The sequence below is a fragment of the Syngnathoides biaculeatus genome, chromosome 8 (genome assembly GCF_019802595.1).
Source record: "Syngnathoides biaculeatus isolate LvHL_M chromosome 8, ASM1980259v1, whole genome shotgun sequence".
In the NCBI taxonomy this organism is placed as follows: domain Eukaryota; kingdom Metazoa; phylum Chordata; class Actinopteri; order Syngnathiformes; family Syngnathidae; genus Syngnathoides; species Syngnathoides biaculeatus.
This window is the reverse complement of record NC_084647.1, coordinates 1,299,834-1,325,339: the sequence shown is the minus strand read 5'-3', so window position 1 is coordinate 1,325,339 and position 25,506 is coordinate 1,299,834. Positions and strand designations below refer to the sequence as shown.

The 25,506-nt window shown below is 42.5% G+C and overlaps 2 protein-coding genes across 5 annotated transcripts in view; both read right to left on the bottom strand.

Moving 5' to 3' along the window:
• Window positions 1-6,568, bottom strand: part of LOC133504523 (NAD-dependent protein deacetylase sirtuin-2-like) — a 31,943-nt gene extending 25,375 nt beyond the window's left edge. For 3 of the 4 annotated variants that reach the window (XM_061826824.1, XM_061826825.1, XM_061826826.1), the window contains exons 1-14: window positions 6,422-6,568; window positions 6,214-6,260; window positions 5,791-5,839; window positions 5,264-5,374; window positions 5,149-5,190; window positions 4,938-5,044; window positions 4,778-4,834; window positions 3,441-3,509; window positions 3,228-3,357; window positions 3,017-3,076; window positions 2,807-2,862; window positions 2,278-2,354; window positions 2,116-2,167; window positions 1,706-1,773 (exon numbers count right to left, since the gene is read on the bottom strand). In XM_061826824.1, the coding sequence (XP_061682808.1) occupies window positions 1,706-1,773; window positions 2,116-2,167; window positions 2,278-2,354; window positions 2,807-2,862; window positions 3,017-3,076; window positions 3,228-3,357; window positions 3,441-3,509; window positions 4,778-4,834; window positions 4,938-5,044; window positions 5,149-5,190; window positions 5,264-5,374; window positions 5,791-5,839; window positions 6,214-6,260; window positions 6,422-6,437 (941 nt within the window). In that variant the 5' untranslated portion in view covers window positions 6,438-6,568. Of the gene's footprint in view, window positions 1-1,705; window positions 1,774-2,115; window positions 2,168-2,277; window positions 2,355-2,806; window positions 2,863-3,016; window positions 3,077-3,227; window positions 3,358-3,440; window positions 3,510-4,777; window positions 4,835-4,937; window positions 5,045-5,148; window positions 5,191-5,263; window positions 5,375-5,790; window positions 5,840-6,213; window positions 6,261-6,421 lie in introns of those variants that run through there. The other variant, XM_061826820.1, reaches the window with a different exon arrangement.
• Window positions 6,569-7,939: 1,371 nt separating this feature from the next.
• On the bottom strand, window positions 7,940-11,914 carry dmac2 (distal membrane arm assembly component 2). The gene is made up of 6 exons (XM_061827206.1): window positions 11,794-11,914; window positions 11,345-11,535; window positions 10,871-10,951; window positions 10,232-10,371; window positions 8,491-8,653; window positions 7,940-8,379 (listed from the first exon to the last, which is right to left on the bottom strand). The coding sequence occupies exons 1-6, from the start codon at window positions 11,809-11,811 to the stop codon at window positions 8,217-8,219; spliced, it is 756 nt and encodes a 251-aa protein (XP_061683190.1). The 5' UTR covers window positions 11,812-11,914; the 3' UTR covers window positions 7,940-8,216.
• Between the last annotated feature and the right edge of the window lie 13,592 nt (window positions 11,915-25,506).

The window sequence follows — 25,506 nt, the reverse complement described above, 5'->3', positions numbered from 1 at the left end:
GGTATGACAATCCACAATGTTTTTAAAAATGTGTATGTTACTGCTGCAAATAAGTATTTGAACATCTGCCAATCAGCAAAAATTATGGCCCCCAAAGCCATGTTAGTGTGCCTCAAAAAAGTTCAACCGATACTTGCTTATTATTCCAAATTAGAAGGACTTCTTTGAGATCGTTAGCTGCATAAAGACATCTGTCCACCCCACACAATCACAATCCTTTACTATTTCTATGGTGTTTTTACAGTGATGAGAGGACCATTTCTCCTCCAAACGAGGTGTGCATTACGGCCAAATAGTTCAATGTTGTTCTCATCTGACCAGACTATATTCTCCCAGTATCAAACTGGCTTATCCAAATGTTGTTCAGCAAACTTTAAATGAGCTTTGACATGCATTTTTTTTTTTTTTTTAGGTGAGCATGCTTACAGGCCATGGCGGCAGAGTGCATCACTCATTGTTTACCTTGTGCTAATCTTTTAGAATCCCTCCACAGGTGGTTCTGGCTCTTGGACAACTCTTCTGATTATTCTTTGCACTGCTCTGTCTGAAATTTTGCGAGGAGAACCTAACTGAGCCACATTTATGGTGGTATGCTTGGCTTTCCACTTACGTATTATGACTCTAACCTCACTGGAACATTGAGTAGCTAAGATATGGGCCTGTAACCAAAGCCATTGTTATGTTTTGCAAAAAAATACTTTCGATTGTCTTGACAAACCTCTCTCTGCTCTTATCTCTCATGAGATGAGTCTTTGACTCAAACCTTGTAAATGAGATCATTTTGTAGGTGATCAATTCGGACTGATCCAAAATCATTTGCACTGCCAGGGCGCTCAATTGCTGTTTGATTATCCATAAATTTTTAGATGTCTTGGCTTTCCATTCATTTTTTTCATGTGTTCAATACCAGTTCCAAGTGTCACTTCATATTTTTTCACCCAACTTAATTTCTGACTTTATTTGTATGTATGAATTATTATTCCCAACATCTGATGAACTTTTTATGTCATCAGCACCTTTGGAAGTATACTTATTGAGGAAAATACTGATGTATTAAAAAAACTTTTTTTTTTTAACCAATTGCAATAACACATTTGTGCAAGGTGCATGGTCATGCTTGTGGTCTGAATGGGATGCGGCTATTATGCTACTATTACTACTATTATTTTTCCCCTCATTCTTTTAAATTGAACAAAAAATATATATATTTCATAATTATAAATCCCCCCTATGAAAACATGAGCTGCGTTCGGACGTTAAGAACTTGTTTAATATTTGTCTTTCACGCTATCTCTTGGTACACATTAAAACGTGCATGTTAAATACAAATTACCTCCACCATGGTGACTGTGCAAGCAGTTTCCTGTAACTTTTATGACAACATTTTTGATGTAGCACTCTTGGTTTTCTCCTGACTGTTCAGTTTTGTTCCACAATTGTTCCAATAGTATTTGCACAGGATATAGGCAGACAGACGGGTGGATGGATGGAGAGACAAATACCTAAATGGATGGAACTAATCCAGATCAATTTAATTCTAAAGTTCTCACACTGGCTTCCAGCTTTAGAATTGATTTTGAAGTTCTGCCACTGGTCCATAGAAGTAATTGTGCTTGAACACATATTTCTATGAATATGTCAGCCTTCTGAGAGCTGCTTTCTCTGAGTGCTCCTGAGGGAAAAAATGGTGGAACAATTACATTACCTGTAAGCCTTGTCTGAGTCAAAGTCCATGCCTCCTCCAAACCCCAGCAGACCCAACATAGGATCAGCCTGCACACACAGGGAAATAACAATTTCGCCTAAAAGAATACAAGATGTGCAATGAAAATGAAAAGCTAAACATAAATTAGTTACCATGTAGGGGATCGTTTGTTTACAGAAGCCCCGACGTGGTTTTGAGGGCACAAACGCGCATGCTTACCGGTGCAGCTTTTTTATTTCATTAATTTATATTTATGGGCTGGAAGTACTTTAAAACAAATGTTTACTGGAATTAAGACTTAATTACAGTGTAGAATAGTGATAGAATATTGTTTACAAATTCAGGTTACATCACCACCGTCGGAAGTCAGCCATAAAACAAGGACCCTCTGTTCATGTGTCAAAGCTTACTTGGCCTGTCTTTTCCATGTTTATGAGCAACCTTGGGCAGCTTTTTGAAACTCTAAATAGAATAGACAAAAATCAAAGGAGAATGGAGAAAGAAAAAAAAAAAGATTTCCCTCATTGTTGATATATTTAGTCTGGGTATGAGTAAAATGAAATTCTGGCTACCTGCCGACCAAACTTGCAAAAGGCTGGACCTGCAAAGATGTCCCCAAGATGATGAGAAGATCACAACGTGGGAAGTCCTGGATGTGCAAAGAGGAATTCAGTGCAGACTTTTTAAAACATAATTTCCAGAAATGATGTACAGCACAGGTGTCAAACTCAAGGCCTGGGGGCCACATCTGTCCCGTCACATGCTTATATGTGGCCTGCAATGGCAAATCATGTGTGCCAATTTCCATTGTTAAAATTTGGACAAAAACTTTAAATTGTCATATCACAAATGAAAACATTGAGATATTGGAAGAGTTTATGTTACTAAACAGTTGAATAACCCATTAACCTTGATTTCCGATTCCAAAACTAGTTCAAAGATTTGATGCGTAACTATGAGGAGATTCAAGATTTTTATGGTTTCAGTCATAACTGCCCTCTGATGGAAACTGTAACTACAGTGTGGCCCGCAGAAAAATAAGTTTGACAGCCCTGATGTACAGTATACTGTATGTGTTTGGGAGCTACCACATCAGCTCACCATCTTCATTGAGGTGAAGAACCGCACTGGCAGGCTCTCTCCAAAGAAGACAATATCTTTGTAAAGAAAGGACAAAGTCATGGAAAGTAGCATGGTCATGATTGAAAACTGAGCCATACTTCTGTCAAAGAATTGTGAAAAACAGAAAGAAGTGTACTTCAGGACAAAAAGTAGAGAAAATACAGCAAAACAGAGGGAAAAAAAACTGACCTGGTTTGACGAGACTCTTGCATTTTTCACATCTGGGGATATCATCAGAAAATATTTTTTCTATAAATAGAAGGTAAACACAGATCAAAGGATTTTTAGACCCAAACAGTGAAAGTTACACAAGCGACGGCAAAAGTTCAAACATCCTCAGGTCTTTTGAAATGTGCTACATATTTAAGTTTTAAATCAATAATAATAAAATGGGCGACACCTTTCATCCAGTCAAGATTGTACTCCTTGTGGCAAGTGAATTTGACACAGTGGGATGTGTAAAACGTTCCGTGGGCTTCAATTAGATCACCGCTCTCAAGCCCAGCCACTCGCTCCAGGGTGTCAATATTCTAAATGATCAAAAACAAAAAACATCGACATTAATATAGAAAGAGGGAATCCAGTTTGTTAATTTAGGAGTTTATTTTGCTACCTGCGTGTAGCAGCGTTTCAGGAGTTCTTTGTCCTTCAGCAGCTTCATAAAGTAGTGACACACAGTTGGCTATTGCAAAAGTAACAAAAAAGACAACAAACAGCACCAAAAATTATTACATTGCCGAGATAATTGAAGTCATCTTGAATAGATTATTTAATCATGTTTTTAATGTTTATTGTGGGCTACAAGGTAGCGATGATACACCGCATTTTTCGCCACCGAAAATTTCTGACCAAAAATGGCACAAAAGTACATTTTCAGTTTTGGAGTGAAATATTTTTGTGAAACCCCCACAAAAAAAAAAAAAAAAAAAAAACACGAAAGCTTGGAAACACTTACCTTTTCTTCATGATAACATGGAGTGTAGAAATTTATCCGCTACCATGGAGGCAATGAATAATGACTTATAAGGCATTGACACCAAACACAGAACTTTTACCTTGGCAACCAGAGGGCGTGATAAAATGACATGATCCCAAGGAGCGTTTGTTCCTCTCTTTAAAAAAAACTCACGATATTGTGTTTATTTTATCAAATGCATTTATTAATTCATCACTGTGGCTTGACACAGCGCCAAACTGGCCGGTAATGTCGGATGCTGGATTCCCCCCAAGATCCAGAATTGTCAGTGTTACAGCCGGAGCGAGTCAAATGCGATGTTCCATATCACACGGCACATTACATTGACAAATATTGAAGACAATTACAATGATAGCATGGTGTTGATGTTGTTCAATTGAATAGCATGCAGATTTTTTTCACCTGAACACATAATAGACTAAAATGACTGTCCCATAGTAATGATCTAAACATAATTTTAAAAATGGAAAATGGAAATTATATGGCATAAATGCAATTTTATTAATTGGCATAGTAAGGGCTTTTGGTATTTCGGTTTCTGGCCTTGGTTTCCTCATTTTCAGTTTTGGAATTTAGCCAAGCATTTTTACTTTGGTGTATTGCTAAATGGCAGGATGACGTTCTACCTTTACGGCACGGTGGTGGCAACTGGTTAGAGCGTTGTCCTCACAGTTCTGAGGACCGGGGTTCAAATCCCCACGCCACCTGTGTGGAGTTTGCATGTTTTCCTTGTGCCTGTATGGGTTTTCGTCAGGCACTCAGGTTTCCTCCCACATCCCAAAAACATCCATTAGTTGGACACTCTAAATTGCCCCTAGTTGTGATTGTGAGTGCGGCTGTTTGTCTCAACGTGCCCTGCGATTGGCTGGCAACCAGTTCACCTGCCCAATAATGCTGGGAAAGGCTCCAGCACTCCCACTACACTTGTGCAGATAGACGGCTCAGAAAAATGGATGAATGGATGGATGTTCTACCTTAAACTGTCCTGGATAAAGTTCCTTGGCCAAGGCAAAGAAGGGCTCTGGATTTTTCTGGGGTACAAAAAAGAAAACAGAGTCAACGAGAATCTTGTGATCTTCTAGTCATTTGCTTCTTTTTATCGTGATTTTTTTTTTTTTTATTAAATATACTGGCCTTAAAGTAATCGATTTGAAAGATAGCCTCCGGGTAGGGCAGGTTATATTTCTGCAGGTTTGCATATAGGCCGGTATTAGGTGAGCGAAAATCAGGAATCCCAGCCGCTGTGGATGTTCAGATTTGAGGTGTTGGCTTTCAGTTTGAAAGTACGTTATCACCAAGCGTTTGTCTACTATAACTGAATGTTTTCTTTCTGTGAGATACTTACATGTGGATATACCCGCTCCAGCCATACAGATAATGTTTTTACCTACAAGAGGTGGATCTTAGTACATTTATTCACTAAGGTAAGTCATGGTAAATGAGCGTAATTGGAGACTCACATTTGCCACTCAAAATGTATTGGGCCACTCCTTCCAAGGTCAAATCATCCAAAACCTTTTCTGGTGAGCCAAGGCCCAGAGTGCGGGAAAATAAGTTCCGCAGGAAGTCCACTGGCAGGAGAAGGAATCATGAAAGTAACATGTTGCATGCATCCGCGTGCATAACTGAGATATATTTTCTTCCGACATAATAATCAGTATGACAAATTTCAAAATGCATTGAGGAAAAACAATACAAAATATGCATTGTACAATTCCAAATATTGCTGAAAAAGGGAATAGAGACTACTGTATCCAATAAATAATCTACTCATTATCGGAGCTACTTATCCTCACAATGGTAATGGGAGTGCTGGAGCCTATCCCAGCTAACATTGGGCAGAAGGCGGGGTGGACCCTGATCTGGTTGCCAGCCACTAATAGAAGAAATAAAAATGGGTTGGGAGTAATTATCCTAGCATTCTAAAAAAATAATAACAAGTCAAAAGAATGACAGTTAACAACCAGTAAATGAAGAAATGACATACTCTCAGTGTTTCCAGCAGCTTCCTCCTCACTGCTGTCCTCAAAACGCTCCTATCAAATAAATCAAACATTTGACCAGAAATTATATACACATCATCTATTCCGTTACGACATAATCCAAACTAAATAAAGAGCATTTTATACCTGAATCCTGACAGTAGAACAATGGATAAATAGTGGACCGGTGTTTCATGTTGAACGGGGCATATCAAATGATAAACACCGGAGAAACGATCTAATCAGCGATTCATATAAAGCTGCATTGTATATATTGTACACAAAGCTTCGATATTCAGCAACTCCGAACCCCGTTAATACACTTAAAACGTGATTTACTTCAAAAGTGCGATTAGCCTTTCCGTGACAGGATCAGCGTAGTTGTAAAAATACATAGTTTCGATTTCATTTGACTGATTTATTTTTACCTCTGGTTCAGATGTAGTTATCTCCTCTTCTTTGGTGTTGGGAGATTCTACAAATGCAAAACAAGCATTCAAAATTTCAAATGGAACTTGTTTGGATTGATATTTCGCCAAGTGTAATCATGTTAAGCTAACTATGATCTGCTCAACTAGCGGTATAAAACAACGTTTGATAATTAATAAGCCAGTGTTACAGTCAGTGAAGTTCTACCTGATGCCTCTGACATTTATTCGCCTGTGGGACCCTTTCGAGTAAACGTGTCTTTGAAGCAAGCGGTTGAAACCTCGAAGCTGCTTCCACACCGTCGTGACAGGTTTTCAACAGCGATGCTGATCATGGGCCAGACTAGTACGCCTATTGTTGTTGTCCGTCTAAAAACACCCTCCGGGTTTCATATGACCTTTTTCTAAACCGCCATTAGTTCCTACCTTATTTACAGTAAATACAGTACTCCATGTAAAGTTGTTGAGTAAATCTTTGTAATATGTGGCTAGTATAAAATAATACACCTGTATTTTTTATATTTATTAAAAACACTTCAACGAGTGTCCCAATTAAAATGTGTTCGGCGCAGGATGGAAGGAAAGTAATTGCATGGCAAAGTGGCAAATTCAGCGCTCATCTTTTAGTTTTGCTTGCATGAATAACATACAGAATATCTAAACATACAATGTTGGTCTGATGTATTTCGCAAAGTCAGGTTTTATTAGTCTCAATCGTCTTCATTTACTCTCTGCAGGTTCCGTTTCAGTCCCAAATTTCTTATAGGCTTGTTGATTCTGTTTATCAGGTTGTATCATGTGGACAGAAATAGACATTACAGTACACACATTGGTCACATTATTGGGTACACTTTACTTAAATCCTTTCCAGGAATAGTTTTGGGAGTTGACTGATGTTGTACACTATTGGATATTTACCGTGTATTAGCAACTCCCCCCCCAAAATGTTTTTTTTTTCTTGAACAAGGCACAACTCTACTGACTGGATCTGTCACTGTGATATTTCCGCTGCAAGTGTGTGAAGTGTACAAAAAAGTACACAAATGCAATGTTGTGATATATGTGTGGTGTGCTGCTGCATGTGCAAATATTTTCCCCTCACAAATACATAACACAACACAGTATGATGGAAAACTACTGAGCACTCATTTTCGTTGTTACAAAAATGACACACTATATTACAGTCTCAGAACAGGCATAAATATAATGTTTAAGTTTTAGCCTCTGACAGTTTTCATCCATAAATCCATTTATTTTCTAACCTGATGTTTCTCACAAAGGTCACAGAAGTACTGGCGCCTATCTCAGTGAGCTCTGTGTACACCCTGAACTGGCCACCAGCCCATATAAAACAAACAACCATTCACACTTACAGACAAATTTGAGTCTTCAATTAATCTTCCATGTATGTATTTGGAATGTGGGAGGAAACCGGTGTACACAGAGAAAACCCATGCAGGCAAAGGGAAAACATGCAAACTTCACTTAGGCAGGGCTGGGATTTGAACCCAGCTCCTCAGAACTTTGAGGCAGATGTGCTCACTGTTCCACCCTACAGTGTTGATCTAAACAGATTATCATTAATTCTAGACAGATTTTATAATAAATCTGTATGAACGACCTCATTAAATTGCAAACAAGTGCCTAATTTTGCAGCCTGCACGTGTGCATGCAATCAGATTTTTCCACATGACCTAAGGTCCAAAGGTCATGCGTTTATAAATAATATGAGTGAAATCCTATCAGACCAGATCACCTTTATTGAAGACATTCTGCATACAAAGTTTGTTCACCTGCTCTCACAAAGATGCAAAGACAATGATGACAGTGATGTAAACCAACAACTCTGGTTCATAGGTGTTGTTCATATTTTAAACTACAATAAAATTAACTCCGATCAAAATGCTCTATGGGAGATTTTCAGATGTCACAATTCCATCTCCTTTACACAGACAATGAGCGACATTGTGATTATTTATTGTCCTTGTGACCTGTGTACTCGCCTAGCCTTGGCCGCGTTCTTCATCATCTCCTTCTGGCTCCAACCTGTGATCATAACCAGAAGCAATGACCTCACAATGTGGTAACATCTCCTCCAGCAGGATGATCACCAAACCAGGAGTTGAAATCCCTGGGAGGGCTGATACGTCCAGACGCCGTAGTCCCCTACAATACAAAGTTGCACAAAAAGAACATATAAACCAACAAGAGAAAAAAAAATAACATTTAAGAAAATTTGTAAGTTAGTTAATAGTCTCTCCCATGAGTTTTAATTACTTGAGATTCCTTAGTGCAGCCAGCCCGCCTGTGGTGATGCGTGGACAATAAGAGATATCTAGCTCCTTCAGAGAATCCTGGAACACATGTAGCCGGGCCAAGAACCAGTCATCCACCTCAGAGCATCCTCGTAAGGACAGAGTCCGCAAAGACTTCTGTCTCTCTGAGAGAACAAGTGACAAATACATTAATGAAACAAAAAGTAATTGACAAAATTGTTCTTAACCTATAATTATTGCATGTGTTTTTGTATATTTACATATACACACACATACTTGCCCTGGTGCCAGGTGCAGATGTGGACACCCCTATGCCTGAACAGGGTGTTTGTTATGGACAATCCACAGAAGTTTAATTTCAGCACACCGGTCGGGTTCTGATCAGGGGGGCTGTTCCTCCCAATCACACCCTCCCAGGTCTCACTGTCATTGCCTACGTGAGCATTGAAGTCCCCCAGCAGAATGATGGAGTGCCCAGTGAGAACGCTCTCGAGCACCCCCTCTAAAGACTATAAAAAGGGTGGGTACTCTGAACTGCTGTTTGGTGCAAAGGTACACACCACAGTTTGGTCCCGTCCCACCCAGAAGGCAGAGGGAGGCTACTCTCTTGTCCGCTGGGGTGAACTCCAACGTACATGTTCCGAGCTGGGAGCAATAAGTATCGAGAGTTGGGACTTCTCACCGTGGCCAACTCCAGAGTGGAAGAGAGTCCAATCCCTCTCATGAGGTCTGGTGCCAGAGTCCAAGCGCTGTGTGGAGGCGAGTCCAACTAAATCTAGTCGGACCTTCTCGACCTCACACACCAGCCCGGGCTCCTTCCTTGCCAGAGAGGTGACATTTCACATCCCTAGTCGGCCAGCTTCTCTAGCCGGGGATTGGATTGCCAAGGTCCCTGACTCCGCCCAATGCCCATCTCGCACTGCACCAGACCCCTGTAAACTTCCCATAGGTGGTGAGCCCATGGGAAGGGCGACCCACAGTAACATTTTGAGCTGTGCCTGGTCAGGCCCCATGGGTGCAGGCCGGGCCACCAGGGGTTTGTCTTTGAGCCCTATTTCCAGGCCTGGCTTCAGAACCATCGACCCATTTATGTCTTTCATCGTAGGAGTCTCACAGGGGCCCTCATCTAGAACCTGTTTGTCATGGGTGACCCTAACAAGGACATGAAGCACCCACAACTTAGCTCCTAGGATGTTTGGGGCACACAAACCCCTCCACCATGTTAAGGTGACAGCTTCCAGGAGGGGTGGGCGACATTTCGGCAGATAATGATCCGAAACACACTGCCAAGGAAACTGAATTGGTTTCAAATGAAAAAAAATGCTGGTAGAATGACCCAGCCTATCACCTGAGTTGAATCCAAGAACTGAAACTCAAGTTCCATAAAAGAAGCCCATGACATTAATACACACTTTTCCCCTCAGTAAATTCGCTTTACTAAATTACACACAATTAATTTCTAATCTTACTTGTTGTACTAAATTTGTATGTATGGGTTACATGGATTGTTTGCAATATCTGGTGAAATTTTCAAGGTCAGTAGAAGCTTTGTTAATTTATGTAGTGAGAAAAGCAAGGGGTTAAATACTTCCATCAGCTGCTCTATGATACAACATAATGGGGCACGCCAAAAAAACGTACTCTATATATATATATATATATATATAATATATATATATATATATATATAGCTTGAAAAAGCAGAAAACAAAACTTAAGGGAATCTCAAATTATACTAGTACCCAAGTTGGACAGTCCAATGTAGTTAATGATTGTATAACTCATGTCAACTTCTTCCAGAGGTGTGTCTTTGTAATTTATAAAGTCCCAATTGAACTTGCCCTTCTGGTCTGCACGGAACCATTCTGACTGGTCAACAAATCTGCAACAAACAATAGATGCAAACGGCTTGAAAATGTCGTGCTGTATTTGTATTTTTCATCAACAAATCACATTTTATTCATTTTTTACATCTGCTACAGCAACTATAACAGTATAAGACCCAGACAATAATATCATAGAAGAAAATAATAATAACGCTAATTCTTTACCGGTAATAAGGCTAATGTGAATTTTACAAAAGTTTCAGTTTTGTTTCATCCATCTAGAGGACTTTTTGGGGGGGATGGGACAAATTTAGGCCTCATTAGCTTCAAGCAATTTTCATGACCTTTGTCAGTGTTTTGTTTTTAAAAATAGGCAACGAACAATTTAGCCTAGATGAAAATGTGACAATGAAAACAACAGAATGACTTCTCTGCTTGTCATTGGAAGGATGAGGCAAACAATAATTAAACTCCACACAGTGAGGGGAAAAAAAGCTTAACTCTCCTCTCCACAAACATACATGACCTTTTTATAAACAAGCAAATTACACTTACCGAAATCCTCCCCTCAAACGCAAGACGAAGAAGGCTGCTGCAATGTCAGCGCCATGAATGCCCTCAGTGTAGCTATAGTAACTGTGAAATGCAGAAAATTAGTTCACAATTCAAAGAATATAAAATACTATTTACACTTCATTTCCGTACCACATAACATGCACTGCAAAAAAAAAAGAGATATTTGGCATTATATTCACAACATCAAAATAAATATTGCATATAAGAAGTGGTTATGGCTGCAAAATTGTGCAACACGTACTGAAACATTGAACAGTTGGACATGAAATTTATTGAAAGAGCTTGTGCATTTTTAGTATCATCCTGCAATTTCATTCAAAAGCTCCCTCTTTGTGTGTAAATGCTGTCAAAGTTGACGCCTTGCTTTTCTGCTATTCATTGATTCATTTTTATTTTCAGTGTTGAGTGTATTTTTTAAATTACACTGGGACAAGTGTTGCACATTCATCTTACGCATTTTTCTTTAGTAGCCCTCTCCTTTTCATCCGAGCCTTCCATCTGAGGAGCATCTCGACGTCATAGAAACGCTGGGTGAGGAAGAAGAGCAACCTCCTGTGCAGGGGGAGCGAACTCACGGGGCTGGAACTGCATGGTCGCCGAGCAACAAGGAGCCGAGATAAACGTTGACAGCACCCTAGTAGGGACTAGTGAGCAGACGTACCGAAAATATAGTTACTATCTGCACAATCAACGACACGGAATTTCCAGCGAAATACCGTATCTAAAATTAACTATGCACAAGTCAATGTTTAAGAAAGTTAGCTACACCTGCACCGCGAAGGTGGCAAACTCGGCACAAGTATTAAAATACCGAAATACTAAACGTGCTTGGATAGGTGCAAAATATACATTAATTACTCTGGTTGCTCAAGTAATAAGCACAAACACCGAGAACGACTTACCACTAAGGGGGCAGACATGACAGGGCGGTTCTACGGAGAGGCGCGAGGGTCAAAATTGGAACTATTGCATAGGAATTACACGGTTTCGCCCACAGAGTGTCGCTATAAACTCGTCTTTTTTTTTTCTTTTTTAATAGCTCACGTTACTACAGTTGCCAGTCTCGAACAAACAAGATTAAATGACTTACAGGTAGCAGGGGTCCAGAGCAAGATAGTTAGGTTACTCTTCAGTGTTTTGTACTTTTTAACCCAATTGCATTTATAAAAGAGAACCAAACACTTTGGAGGAAAATTGGAACTAAACCATCAAATCTGAAAAATATTTAACAAAAGCAAAAGAGGAATGTATTGGATTTATAAAACTAGACCATACTTGTTACCATACTAATGAGACAAATAGGAGTGATACTGTAAATTCAATGGACACCCTTATCTTATCAGTAGCACCTTGGCCTTAATATTAACACATGCACATGACAAAACAAAACAGCTAGTTTATCTCATTACAACACAAATATAGTGATGTCTCCATACCACTGGAAGGCCGTGTATTGCCCGGTGCAGGCAATGCTCGGAGGCCACTCAGAGAAAGCTACAAAGGTATTGGGTGGACCAGCACGTTTTACAGGCAAGAGGATGTGCTACTGTATATCTTGATTGGTGAAATATTACACTTCCAAAAATTACGATATGGAGATACACTTTTATAGTTTGTTTAAAAAGGACACACTGTACAAAAAAATGTTTAGAGATCCTGGATTTCAATTTAGGGGTGTTTGAGCAGCCCCAAATATATACTCGAAACACCCAATCCATGAAATACTGCGTTATACTGTATTGTGAATTCGCCATATTGTGGCGCTATTTGAGCATGTTGCAAGTATAGCTTATACCTTATATCAAGGGTCACCAATATGGTGCCAAGGACAACATTAGTAGCCCACAGGCCTGTACTAAAAATAGATCAACAGTGCAACATGTCTAATTTATTTTGTGTTGCTATGAAAAAATAAAATAAAATACTGACACTAACCACTGAGTCGGCATGTAACATTTGTTGTTGCTTTTCTATGTTGAATCACACTTGCATCAGTGTGAAAATGTCAATTGCGTAGCAGTCATGGAGACAAGTAAGCAGGCGCAATCACGATGAAGAAATGATTTTGCTGCAAATAATTTGAGCAAACTGATAGCCCATTGCATTATTAAGTTCCCAAGAAGCAACGCTCAGTTTCAAAAAGTTGGTGACTGCTTCCTTATGAAATGTATTCTAAAATGGATCATGAAATGTAGCGAACAACTGATGGTCACTACATAATATATATATATGCATATATAATGTGTCCTACAGCGAGCAGACAGGAATGCTTTAAAAGTCTTGGGTTTTGCTGTTCCCCTGTGGCTCCTCACTTTTTACCGAGTTGGAGTAAGCCATAACCCTGTGGGGAAGCTATTAGCGCCAGGTCGTCTCGCTCCTTCTTTCAGCCTGCTTCAACAGATAAGTATGGTACGCATTTCTCAGGCACACATGCACTCGCTGCTGCACTGATCTCAAAACCGTTAGCAGCTGTCAAAATGTGGTTTGGCTTGTTCCCTTAAGGTCATGTGAGGTTTGTGAATCTCTGCAGTGCGGACAGGAAAGCCATCAGTGGATGGGCAACCAGTTCAGAGTGTACCACGCCTGCTGCCTGATGACAGCTGGGGTAGGCTCCAACACTCCTGTGACCCTTGTGAGGATGAGCGGCAAAGAAAATGGATGGATGGATATTTGTACAGCAAGTGGCTACATAGATCAGGTCAACTTATCATCTCTCTTTCACACATCTGCACTCATTTCCATTGGCAGAATTCATTACCATGGAGACAAACCCCACTTTGGCCCAACATCTCCTCCTTTTCTAGCCTGCAAAATTATTCAATGGCACAATTATTTTTCATGACGAACTCACTCCGAATGGCACGTTGGCCACGAATTGCATGAAATGGCAGCCGATTGAAACGCAATTCTGTGCTGGTTGGGAGGTGCACGGCTGCGCCTCATGCGGCCTGATTGTGCTGTGGATTTGTATGACCCCGATGACAACTGGCCGGCGCCAGTTCGTTGATCTTCATGTCCCGTTCGTGTGCTCCGGTATCCCTGATTGAACCTATGTGTACCGACCTTCGCCTGTTCTCCGACCAACCTTGTAAGCCTGACTCCTTCGTTACTTCTGCCTGCTTTGATTGTTCTCCTGTGTACCGACTCCTGCCTGCCCGCTCACCTGCTCTCTTCGCCCGACGTCCCAACTACCACTGCTGCACCCGACTGCCTGCTCGATCCCCTACCTCTGCATATAATAAACGTTTCTCCTTGAACTACCTTGCATCTTCCGAGTCCTGCATTTGGGTCCTACTCCCGTTCCGATGGGACGTGACAGCATTCTGTTAAAAAATAATTGAACTCATTTTAATGTATTATATTTACTAAATCTTGTTATGTAAAGAGTTCTCCCATTCTCTCATTGTCTCTTGTTTGCTCCTGAAAAACAACTCTACATACTCTATGAGATTCCCATTAGACCAGAGAGGGCTTTTTTTCCCCCAAAGTGTCAGCTACATAGCAGCAGATGAATAATTCAACGGAAATAAAAGGCCTTTTCCTGCAAAAGAGTTACATGAGCTATGATACATTATAAGCAAGTTGTAAACCAACGCAAACCTTTTCTGCTTGACTTGAACCATCATGGGAGACCACGAGCCACTGTTCTGCGCACACACACACCTACTCTAAAAATTAGGAGCTCTTTGAAGTATCCGCTTTTAAGAACAGTTCAGAAATACAATGCAGTACACAGATTTACAGCAATTGATAACAATATAGTTTGTAGCCTGTGTTCCATCGTGGTTACCAGCGACATCATTCTGGATTACTTCTAACTAACTAACTAACTAACTAACTACTAACTAACTAACTAACTAACTAACTAACTAACTAACTAACGAACGTCTTGTCCGCATTGTCGGCACTACAGAGATGAATCCCGGGACGTAAGTGCAGAAATAGATCCAAGCTTTTGAATGAGCCCAAAACAGAAAAGGTGAAGAAAATGATGAGATGACAGCAAATTCATGATGGTACCACGATCCAGCTGCAAAGCATGAATAACTGAACGCCTTCTTCTGTGTGTCATCAATTATAGTGCAGTACGGTTCTGTCTTTTCACACCACTGCGGGATCATTAGGCTGATGATGCCACCTTAGCTGTGTAATGGGTTTCCGTTGTTTTTGTTCATCGCTCATCTTATTTCTCCAACAAAATTCTACATTTGTTACCAAGTTGAAATTATTCTCAAACTCGTTTCCTGAAATAGAGCAATAGAGCTTTATTATGATATTTTTAATTTGATGTTATTGTTTATTAGTTCAAAGTCTAACATGCTGAATGGTTGAGTGACATCTCAAGTGAACGTAGCTGACATTACTGATTTATTTTATCTTATAGGTAATTTTTGACATGATTAATAACATGCACATAGCTTGATGTGTCACTTATCCACGTTCAAAAATGATAACATTTAATGTATATAAGTAATATATAGTACACACATGCACAATAGTACAGCGTTCTCATGATGTCATCTTCACTGCTTTCATTAAGTTATACAGTAGCCTACAGCTGCTCATTGGCCTCTTAAAGTAGCTTCAATTTGTTAAGCTCCTTTCCGCTGCAGCTGAGCAGAAATTTAAAATTTACTGCTCCTAAATTAGATGCCATTTTAGGGATAATGAGTGTACATATTTTAAACCGCAGCAGACTCACACACAACAGCTTTAATATTTATCATTCCAATCGCATTCTTGACAGAATTGAGAAATGACCTCCTGATGTAAAAAAGATCATCAGTAAGCAGATGTGGGAAGTTGAAGCGCTGGTATTGGAGGTGGCAGCCATATGCTTTTAGAGTCTCATCTGTACCTTGTGTTGACCTTTTGTATCGCAACAAAGTGCACACACATGCAGTGGCAAGAGGGAAGCGGGCTTGGAGCTAGGCCAGAAAACAGAGAAACAACTTTGAGTATAAACGTGCTCAAATATCAGAAAGATCCCAAGTAGGGTGAAAAGAACTGAGGAGGAAATTGGGGAAGCGTAGACTGGCCGCGACTGATTTTCAACAAAACAATATGGGAATACTGTAGTTCTGATAAGACCAGTAAAAACTAGTAATGAGACAATCGGGAGCATGATTGGATAAGGTAAACGTATTAGCTGCAACAATATAGTCTTTTGGAAAAGGAATATTGCTTCCTTCAACACTAGTGATGACTTGACTTCATTAAAATCACACTCAGTGAACAGACGTTTCTACAAAAGAAACTAATGTAAATCCAATCAAGACACTGATTTTAAAAATTACAATTACTGACTCCACATCTACTCCATGTGTGAATAAAGGTACATTGAATGAAGCCTACTTGTTTGCCAAGATGGCTGCAGAGTTCCACATCAGCACACTTAAAATAGTCGGTCTATTTTGATGCGACCTCGGAAGTCACTTTGAAGCCAAATTAAGATGCAGCCTCATAATGTCTTATCGACTGCCTTTGATCTGAAGTTAAGACATCTGTAAAGGGACTGTACCTTTATAAAAACTTATAAACTTCATCTCATCCTCCTGCTGATATTTTAGATTTGAATGAAAAAACAAATAAATAAAGACTGGGAGGGCCAGAACATATTTGCCGATAAAAGGGCTCACTTTTATTTGTTACTGGCAATTGTTTTTCTATTTCTGTTGTAACTTCAAATAAAATAGTTAAAACAAGTCCTAGATTAGATTTTACAAAGCATATTGCTCTGAGAGTGAAAACAGCTCTTCATCAAAATGACGGTTGAGAGAAATATTATCCTTCAACCCGCAATACAGCGTCATCAGTCTACTCGTCTACCTCTGTCATGATCCTGCCGCTCCAGCCCGGGCTGTGCAGGTGGTGATTGGGAGGCGCACACCTGCGCCTCATGCGGGCTGATTATCCTGTGTATTTATATGACCCCGATGACGACTGGTCCGCGCCAGTTTGTTGAGCTTCACGTCCCGTTCGAGTACTCCCGTATCCCTGATCGACAACCCGTGTGTACCGACCTTTGCCTGTTCTCCGACCAACCTTGTAAGCCTGACTCCTTCGTTACTTCTGCCTGCTTTGATCGTTCTCCCGTGTACCGACTCCTGCCTGCCCGCTCACCTGCTCTCTTCGCCCGACGTCCCACCTACCGATGCTGCACCTGACTGCCTGCCCGATCCCCGACCACGAAATAATAAACGTTTCTCCCCGAACTACCTTGCATCGTCCGAGTCCTGCATTGGGGTCCTACTCCCGTTCCGATGTGACGTGACAAAACGAACTGTCCAAAACAGGATCCAGCAGGAAAGACCCGGCGTCGCCAGGACCGACGCAAGGTAGACCGTCTGCTGGAGGACCAAGCCTGTCCGATCCGGGTAGGCTCCTTGACGTCCTCCGCTTCCGTGTCTTACGCTCCGCCAGCGAGGTATGAATACGTCCCGAACACAACCCGTCCGGCTCCTCATATTCTTCTAGACTCTGACTTTTCGGAATATGAGGAGGACCTTGATTTGTATGACCGGCTGCCTGAGTACAACTCTGATGATTTTGATTATGAATCTCTTTGCCCGGACTTTCATCCCAGTCAGTTTGTTTCACCTCCCTGCGTTTCCAGCACCCGAGCGTCTTCACCCGGTAGGTCCAAGTACACCAATCCGTATGAGGGAACCCGCTTGGCCATCTACCCGGGACCTCCGTGTGGCGGCCAGAGGAGATGCCCCGGCCGGGCGTTCCCTGGTGCCTCCCGCTCCGCGGCAACTAAGACACCGTCCTCCCACTCCTCGCCGGCAACGGCGAAACCTGCAGACCTGCAGCTGGTGGCGAAGCTTCCGCCCCAGAGGGAGGAGGAGCCGCCAAATCACGAGGCGTTCTGCCGCGAAATGCGGGCGCAGATGGACCGGCAGAGCGCCGAATTGGCGGCTCTCACGGCCCAGGTCCAGCAAGGATAGGCAAACCAGCCGAGCTACGCTGACGTCGCAACTGCGACGGACTCGCTACTGACGCAGGTTCACGTGGCAGTTGGAACTGACCCGTTCCCGAGACACGCCCACGTGTCAGTTTCGACTGACTCTCTGCCTATTCTCATTCACGTCGCCGTGGAAACAGACCCGCCACCTCGCCAAGTACACGCTGCAGTGGGAACGGACCCGCCACCTTGCCAAGTGCACGTCGCAGTGGGAACGGACCCGCCACCTTGCCAAGTGCATGTCGAAGTGCGAACGGACTCGCCACCTAGCCATTCCCACGTCAAAGTTTTGGCTGTTCCGAGCAGAGCTCACGTGGCAGTTGGAACTGACCCGCTCCCGGGACACGCCCACGTGTCAATTTTGACTGACTCTCTGCCGACTCTCGTTCACGTCGCCCTGGAAACGAATCCGCCACCGTGCCACGCCCACGTTGCTGTTTCAACGAATGCACTGCAAGCTCACGTGGCAGTGGGGACCAACCCGATGCCGCCTCACGTTGCTGTCCAGGAGGTTGCGACGTCTCCACAGCCGCTTCTCGTCTGTCCCCTGGAGTACCAGTGGCGACCGGCCCGTGGTCGCTCCCTGTTCCTGCTTCGTCGGCGACCGGCCCGCGGTCGTCCCCTGTTCCTGCTCCGACGGCAATGGGCACGTCCATATGTTCCCGTCCAGGGAGTGGTGATGGTGCCGCCGCCTTTTCACGTTGCTGTCCAGGAGGAGGTGGCACTGGCGCCGCCTTCTCACGTTCCTGTCCAGGAGGAGGTGGCACTGGCACCGCCTTCTCATGTTCCTGTCCAGGAGTACCAGCAGCGACCGGTCCGCGGCCGTCCCACACCCTTGTCTCAAAGGCGACAGGAGCTGGGGAGTTCTGTGGAGCCACCCCGGAGCTGGAGAGACTTCGGGATGGCTGTGATGGTGGTGGTCATGGCTCTGGTCCTTCTCTCCATCATCCTCTTCGCTCCTGAGGGCTCCTTGCCGCTTCAGGACCTGGCCTCGTTGGTGACCATTCCACGGCTGCCTCCTGACCAAGCCTCGGTGGCGACCAGTCCCTGGTTGTCTCGCAACCATAGCATGGGGGGATCTCGTCCGGAGCAGTTGCCTGCCTCAGCCTGGTTCCTGCTTCGCCGTTTGGTTCCTCACTGAGGTCATCCGCCCGAATCGCCCTGTGGGGACCCTGGTGCTTGGCGTCCGGGTCGTCCTCCTGACCTGTCCACTCGGACGCTTTGCGTTTGGTGGCCTGGATGGCCACCAGACTGGGGTTTGGGGGGGGCGTGCCCTCCTTCGGACTCCCCTTCTGCCCTCCTCCGGACTCCCCTTCCGCCCACCCCTGCCTGTGTTTCTTTCGTTTAGGCACGTCTGGGAGCCGTGCCTTTGGAGGGGGGGGGGGTACTGTCATGATCCTGCCGCTCCAGCCCGGGCTGTGCGTTTGCCCGCGCGGTTGTGCTGATTGGGAGGTGCACACCTGCGCCTCATGCGGGCTGATTTTCCTGTGTATTTATATGACCCCGATGACGACTGGTCCGCGCCAGTTCGTTGAGCTTCATGTCCCGTTCGAGTACTCCCGTATCCCTGATCGACAACCCGTGTGTACCGACCTTTGCCTGTTCTCCGACCAACCCCGTAAGCCTGACTCCTTTGACAGTTCTGCCTGCTTTGATCGTTCTCCCGTTGTACCGACTCCTGCCTGCCTGCTCACCTGGTCTCTTCGCCCGACGTCCCAACTACCGCTGCTGCAGCTGACTGCCTGTCCGATCAACGACCACGAAATAATAATAAATAATTCTTAATTCCCTCTTTTTGTCCTTCAACAATAGTCATTGACTTACCTCTTGACTTACCTCCCACTCCTCACAAATTCACACAATTTGTTGGATAACAGAATCTATCTAAAAGGTTCGATCATTAAATACCCAAGAAAAAGCAAAAAGTCAAAGACTGCTTGTGACTTCAGGATCGAAGCAAAGCTTCTCTTTGTCACCCAAGACCTGTCCCAAGAGTGCCGTCAGTGAGGACACTTCATGTTGAAATATGTGGGCTGAAAGCTAATTAATGACAGTCACACTTAATAAGAGCTCAGCGGTTTTCATGTCACATGAGGGCCTGTCAAGAGTTCGATGGAAGCGCATACTGCCGCCATCAGCTTTACTATGCCACCTCTCTCATTGCTACCTTGATTCTTATCACTCACCTTATACTCTCCTTCCAGCCGTGAGATGTGTTATTATGCTCTTGTACAGTACGAATCTTATTTTGTTTTTGCTAGTCGCTTTTCAAAACAAGATAACTGGCTTTAATTTGTAATTTTTCAATAGGGAGTTAATCTCTGCGTGGCACAGTCACGCAACTGGTTAGAGTGTTGGCCTCTGAGGACTGGGGTTCAAATTTTGGGTTTACCTCTTTATTAATACAGTACCGTATTTTACGGACTATAAGTCGCAGTATTTTTCATAGTTTGGGCGGGGGTGCGACTTATTCTCCAGAGCAATTTATATGTGAAATTATTAACACATTATTACATCCATCCATCCATCCATCCATCCATTTTCTGAGTCGTTTATCGGTTATTTTAACACTGACAAACAACTGTAAGAGAGCGCTCCAGGCCCGTGTACCTGTAACTTATAACAACTGAGAAAGACAGAACAAAAATGGCATTGAAGAGAAAATCATATTCTGCGGATTATTTTAAATAACATTGTTATGATGTTGCTAACCAATGATGCCAAAAGTACTTCTTACCATGAATGCGACTTGTCATACGTCGTTAGATGAAACTTCATGCATTCCTTGAGACTGTCGTCCGTTTATCGTGAACGTAATTCAATTAGATTTGCCATCATGATGGTCCGATGGTGAACGATTCTTGCCGACAAGGCATGTCTTTTATTCGTTCGATTATCTTGTTTTTATGCAAAGTTGGGAAAATGTTTATTGGCAACATCGAGGACGAATGCTTTGCCATACTCCCCATCTGTGAATGTAGACACACAGTAGAACCATCCTTCTCAAGAAAGGCTGTCTGTCCATTCTTGTTGAAAACTCCGGTACCCCTCATATTTTTTGTCTTTGAGCAACCTTTCTCAAAAGCATTGCCATAATTACGTAGTTCTTCCGTCACGATTGGCGTTCGACCTGAAGCCTGTGGACAACGGCAATTGACCCCTCCGTGGATATTGCGCAATCCGCGTCACTGACCAATCGGAGGCCAGAGATCTGCATAAACCAAAGCCCGTTTTTGCTCCCGCCATTTTCTCAGACAACATTGCATGGTCCAGTATAGGTTTAGTTAGCGTTTTATCGCGTATTTGGGTTATTTAACAAAAAATAGGGTTAAGAGGTGTAGTCACGGACTTTGTAATAGTGACGACAGGTATCCTGAAAGGCTAGTCAGTGGAGTTCGATTCGTACCCTTTCCAAAACCAAAGACCCAGTACGAAAAATGCCTTCGATGGATCAAACTTTGTGGAAGACCGCATCATCAACTAAATCCATCTAATATCAACCGGAACACATGTTTGCACGAAGGTATGCCCTATATTTGATTTTCAATAGATGTCTCATATAAATGAATTCGAAGTTCTTCACTAGCATAACACTGCTGCGTGTGAACGATTGACACACTTATTCTTTGTTGAGCGATATTTAGCGATGATCGGACTGCACAAACATATTGATTTCTTGCTGGCTCGCGGCCGAAGCTTAACCAGACTGTGTTTGCACGAAGATATGCCCTAAATTTGATTTTTAATACACATCTCTTATAAATGAATGAGACGTTCTCCGCTAGCATAACACTGCTGCGTGTGAAGGATTGAGACACTTATTCTTTGTTGAGCAATATTAGCGATGATCGGACTGCACAAACATATTGATTTCTTGCTGGCTCGCGGCCGAAGCTTAACCAGACTGTGTTTGCACGAAGATATGCCCTAAATTTGATTTTTAATACACATCTCTTATAAATGAATGAGACGTTCTCCGCTAGCATAACACTGCTGCGTGTGAAGGATTGAGACACTTATTCTTTGTTGAGCAATATTTAGCGATGATCGGACTGCACAAACATATTGATTTCTTGCTGGCTCGCGGCCGAAGCTTAACCAGACTGTGTTTGCACGAAGATATGCCCTAAATTTGATTTTTAATACACGTCTCGTATAAATGAATGAGACGTTCTCCGCTAGCATAACACTGCTGCGTGTGAACGATTGACACACTTATTCTTTGTTGAGCAATATTTAGCGATGATCGGACTGCACAAACGTATTGATTTCTTGCTGGCTCGCGGCCGAAGGTTAACCAGACTGTGTTTGCACGAAGATATGCCCTAAATTTGATTTTTAATACACGTCTCATATAAATGAATGAGACGTTCTCCGCTAGCATAACACTGCTACATGTGAACGATTGACACACTTATTATTTGTTGAGCGATATTTAGCGATGATTGGACTGCACAAACGTATTGATTTCTTGCTGGCTCGCGGCCGAAGCTTAACCAGACTGTGTTTCACGAAGATATGCCCTAAATTTGATTTTTAATACACGTCTCGTATAAATGAATGAGACGTTCTCCGCTAGCATAACACTGCTACGTGTGAACGATTGACACACTTATTCTTTGTTGAGCGATATTTAGCGATGATCGGACTGCACAAACTTATTGATTTCTTGCTGGCTCGCGGCTGAAGCTTAACCAGACTGTGTTTGCACGAAGATATGCCCTAAATTTGATTTTTAATACATGTCTCGTATAAATGAATGAGACGTTCTCCGCTAGCATAACACTGTTACATGTGAACGATTGACACACTTATTATTTGTTGAGCGATATTTAGCGATGATCGGACTGCACAAACATATTGATTTCTTGCTGGCTCGCGGCCGAAGCTTAACCAGACTGTGTTTGCACGAAGATATGCCCTAAATTTGATTTTTAATACACGTCTCTTATAAATGAATGAGACGTTCTCCGCTAGCATAACACTGCTGCGTGTGAACGATTGAGACACTTATTCTTTGTTGAGCAATATTTAGCGATGATCGGACTGCACAAACGTATTGATTTCTCGCTGGCTCGCGGCCGAAGCTTAACCAGACTGTGTTTGCACGAAGATATGCCCTAAATTTGATTTTTAATATATGTCTCGTATAAATGAATGAGACGTTCTCCGCTAGCATAACACTGTTACATGTGAACGATTGACACACTTATTATTTGTTGAGCGATATTTAGCGATGATCGGACTGCACAAACGTATTGATTTCTTGCTGGCTCGCGGCCGAATCTTAACCAGACTATGTTTGCACGAAGATATGCCCTAAATTTGATTTTTAATACACGTCTCGTATAAATGAATGAGACGTTCTCCGCTAGCATAACACTGTTACATGTGAACGATTGACACACTTATTATTTGTTGAGCGATATTTAGCGATGATCGGACTGCACAAACGTATTGATTTCTTGCTGGCTCGCGGCCGAAGCTTAACCAGACTGTGTTTGCACGAAGATATGCCCTAAATTTGATTTTTAATACACGTCTCATATAAATGAATGAGACGTTCTCCGCTAGCATAACACTGCTACATGTGAACGATTGACACACTTATTATTTGTTGAGCGATATTTAGCGATGATTGGACTGCACAAACGTATTGATTTCTTGCTGGCTCGCGGCCGAAGCTTAACCAGACTGTGTTTCCATGAAGATATGCCCTAAATTTGATTTTTAATACACGTCTCTTATAAATGAATGAGACGTTCTCCGCTAGCATAACACTGCTGCGTGTGAACGATTGAGACACTTATTCTTTGTTGAGCAATATTTAGCGATGATCGGACTGCACAAACGTATTGATTTCTTGCTGGCTCGCGGCCGAAGCTTAACCAGACTGTGTTTGCACGAAGATATGCCCTAAATTTGATTTTTAATACACGTCTCGTATAAATGAATGAGACGTTCTCCGCTAGCATAACACTGCTGCGTGTGAACGATTGACACACTTATTGTTTGTTGAGCAATATTTAGCGATGATCGGACTGCACAAACGTATTGATTTCTTGCTGGCTCGCGGCCGAAGCTTAACCAGACTGTGTTTGCACGAAGATATGCCCTAAATTTGATTTTTAATACACGTCTCTTATAAATGAATGAGACGTTCTCCGCTAGCATAACACTGCTGCGTGTGAACGATTGACACACTTATTATTTGTTGAGCGATATTTAGCGATGATTGGACTGCACAAACGTATTGATTTCTTGCTGGCTCGCGGCCGAAGCTTAACCAGACTGTGTTTCCACGAAGATATGCCCTAAATTTGATTTTTAATACACGTCTCGTATAAATGAATGAGACGTTCTCCGCTAGCATAACACTGCTACGTGTGAACGATTGACACACTTATTCTTTGTTGAGCGATATTTAGCGATGATCGGACTGCACAAACTTATTGATTTCTTGCTGGCTCGCGGCTGAAGCTTAACCAGACTGTGTTTGCACGAAGATATGCCCTAAATTAGATTTTTAATACATGTCTCGTATAAATGAATGAGACGTTCTCCGCTAGCATAACACCGCTACGTGTGAACGATTGACATACTTATTCTTTGTTGAGCGATATTTAGCGATGATCGGACTGCACAAACTTATTGATTTCTTGCTGGCTTGCGGCCGAAGCTTAACCAGACTGTGTTTGCACGAAGATATGCCCTAAATTTGATTTTTAATACATGTCTCGTATAAATGAATGAGACGTTCTCCGCCAGCATAACATTGCAACATGTGAATGATTGAATGAAATCAGAAGCATGGCGTCTCTCTCAGTTAAGAATGCATTGTATTTAGAATCTATAATATATCGTTGATTTGAATGAAATCAGAAGCATGGAGTCTGTCTCAGTTCAGAATGTATTGTATTGTATTGTATTTGCCATTTTTACTGTTTGTCTTACGTCAGCGCACGTGGCGTGATGTCACTTCAGGAGGCGTGGTTAAGTGCCCTGTACGGAGGGGTCAATTCCACTAGGACAAACTATCTCTGCGTCATTTCCGTTGCCTGCCATCCCAAACAATGGCAACCCCACTAGGACAAACCTTCTCTGCGTCATTTGCATTCCCCGCATGACAGATATCACATGTACTGTATTTCGTTATGAGGGCTCCACAAGCCATTATACAACCACCAAAAGAGTCAGGTATGGCTCGCGAGCCATAGGTTCCCGACCCCTGTCGGTGTGGGAGCAGTGAATGACAGATGGAGAGCACAGCTTCCAGGTGAATCCACCACGCAACTTTCCGGGAAGTCATTGGATGGCTCGACAAAGTATGGGCTTCCGTGAAAACGAAAACCATCCTGTCGGGATTCAGAAAGGTTAGAATAGGCTAGTTGTAACTGCAACCGACGATGAGTCTGACGTAAGCGACGTAGAAGAGGAAGCGGCACGTCGTCTACCTCTGGACTTGTTTAGAAGTGACACTGAGGATAAAGATTTCATTAGATTTTAGTTACCGGGTATTTGGAGTGACACGAATGATTTTGGTAAACGTCTTGGTATGTTATATATGCTATACTTATCAGAATAAATCTCAATATGTTATGTTAAAATACCAGGCACGTTCTTAGTTGTGTCATGTAACGTAAGCATA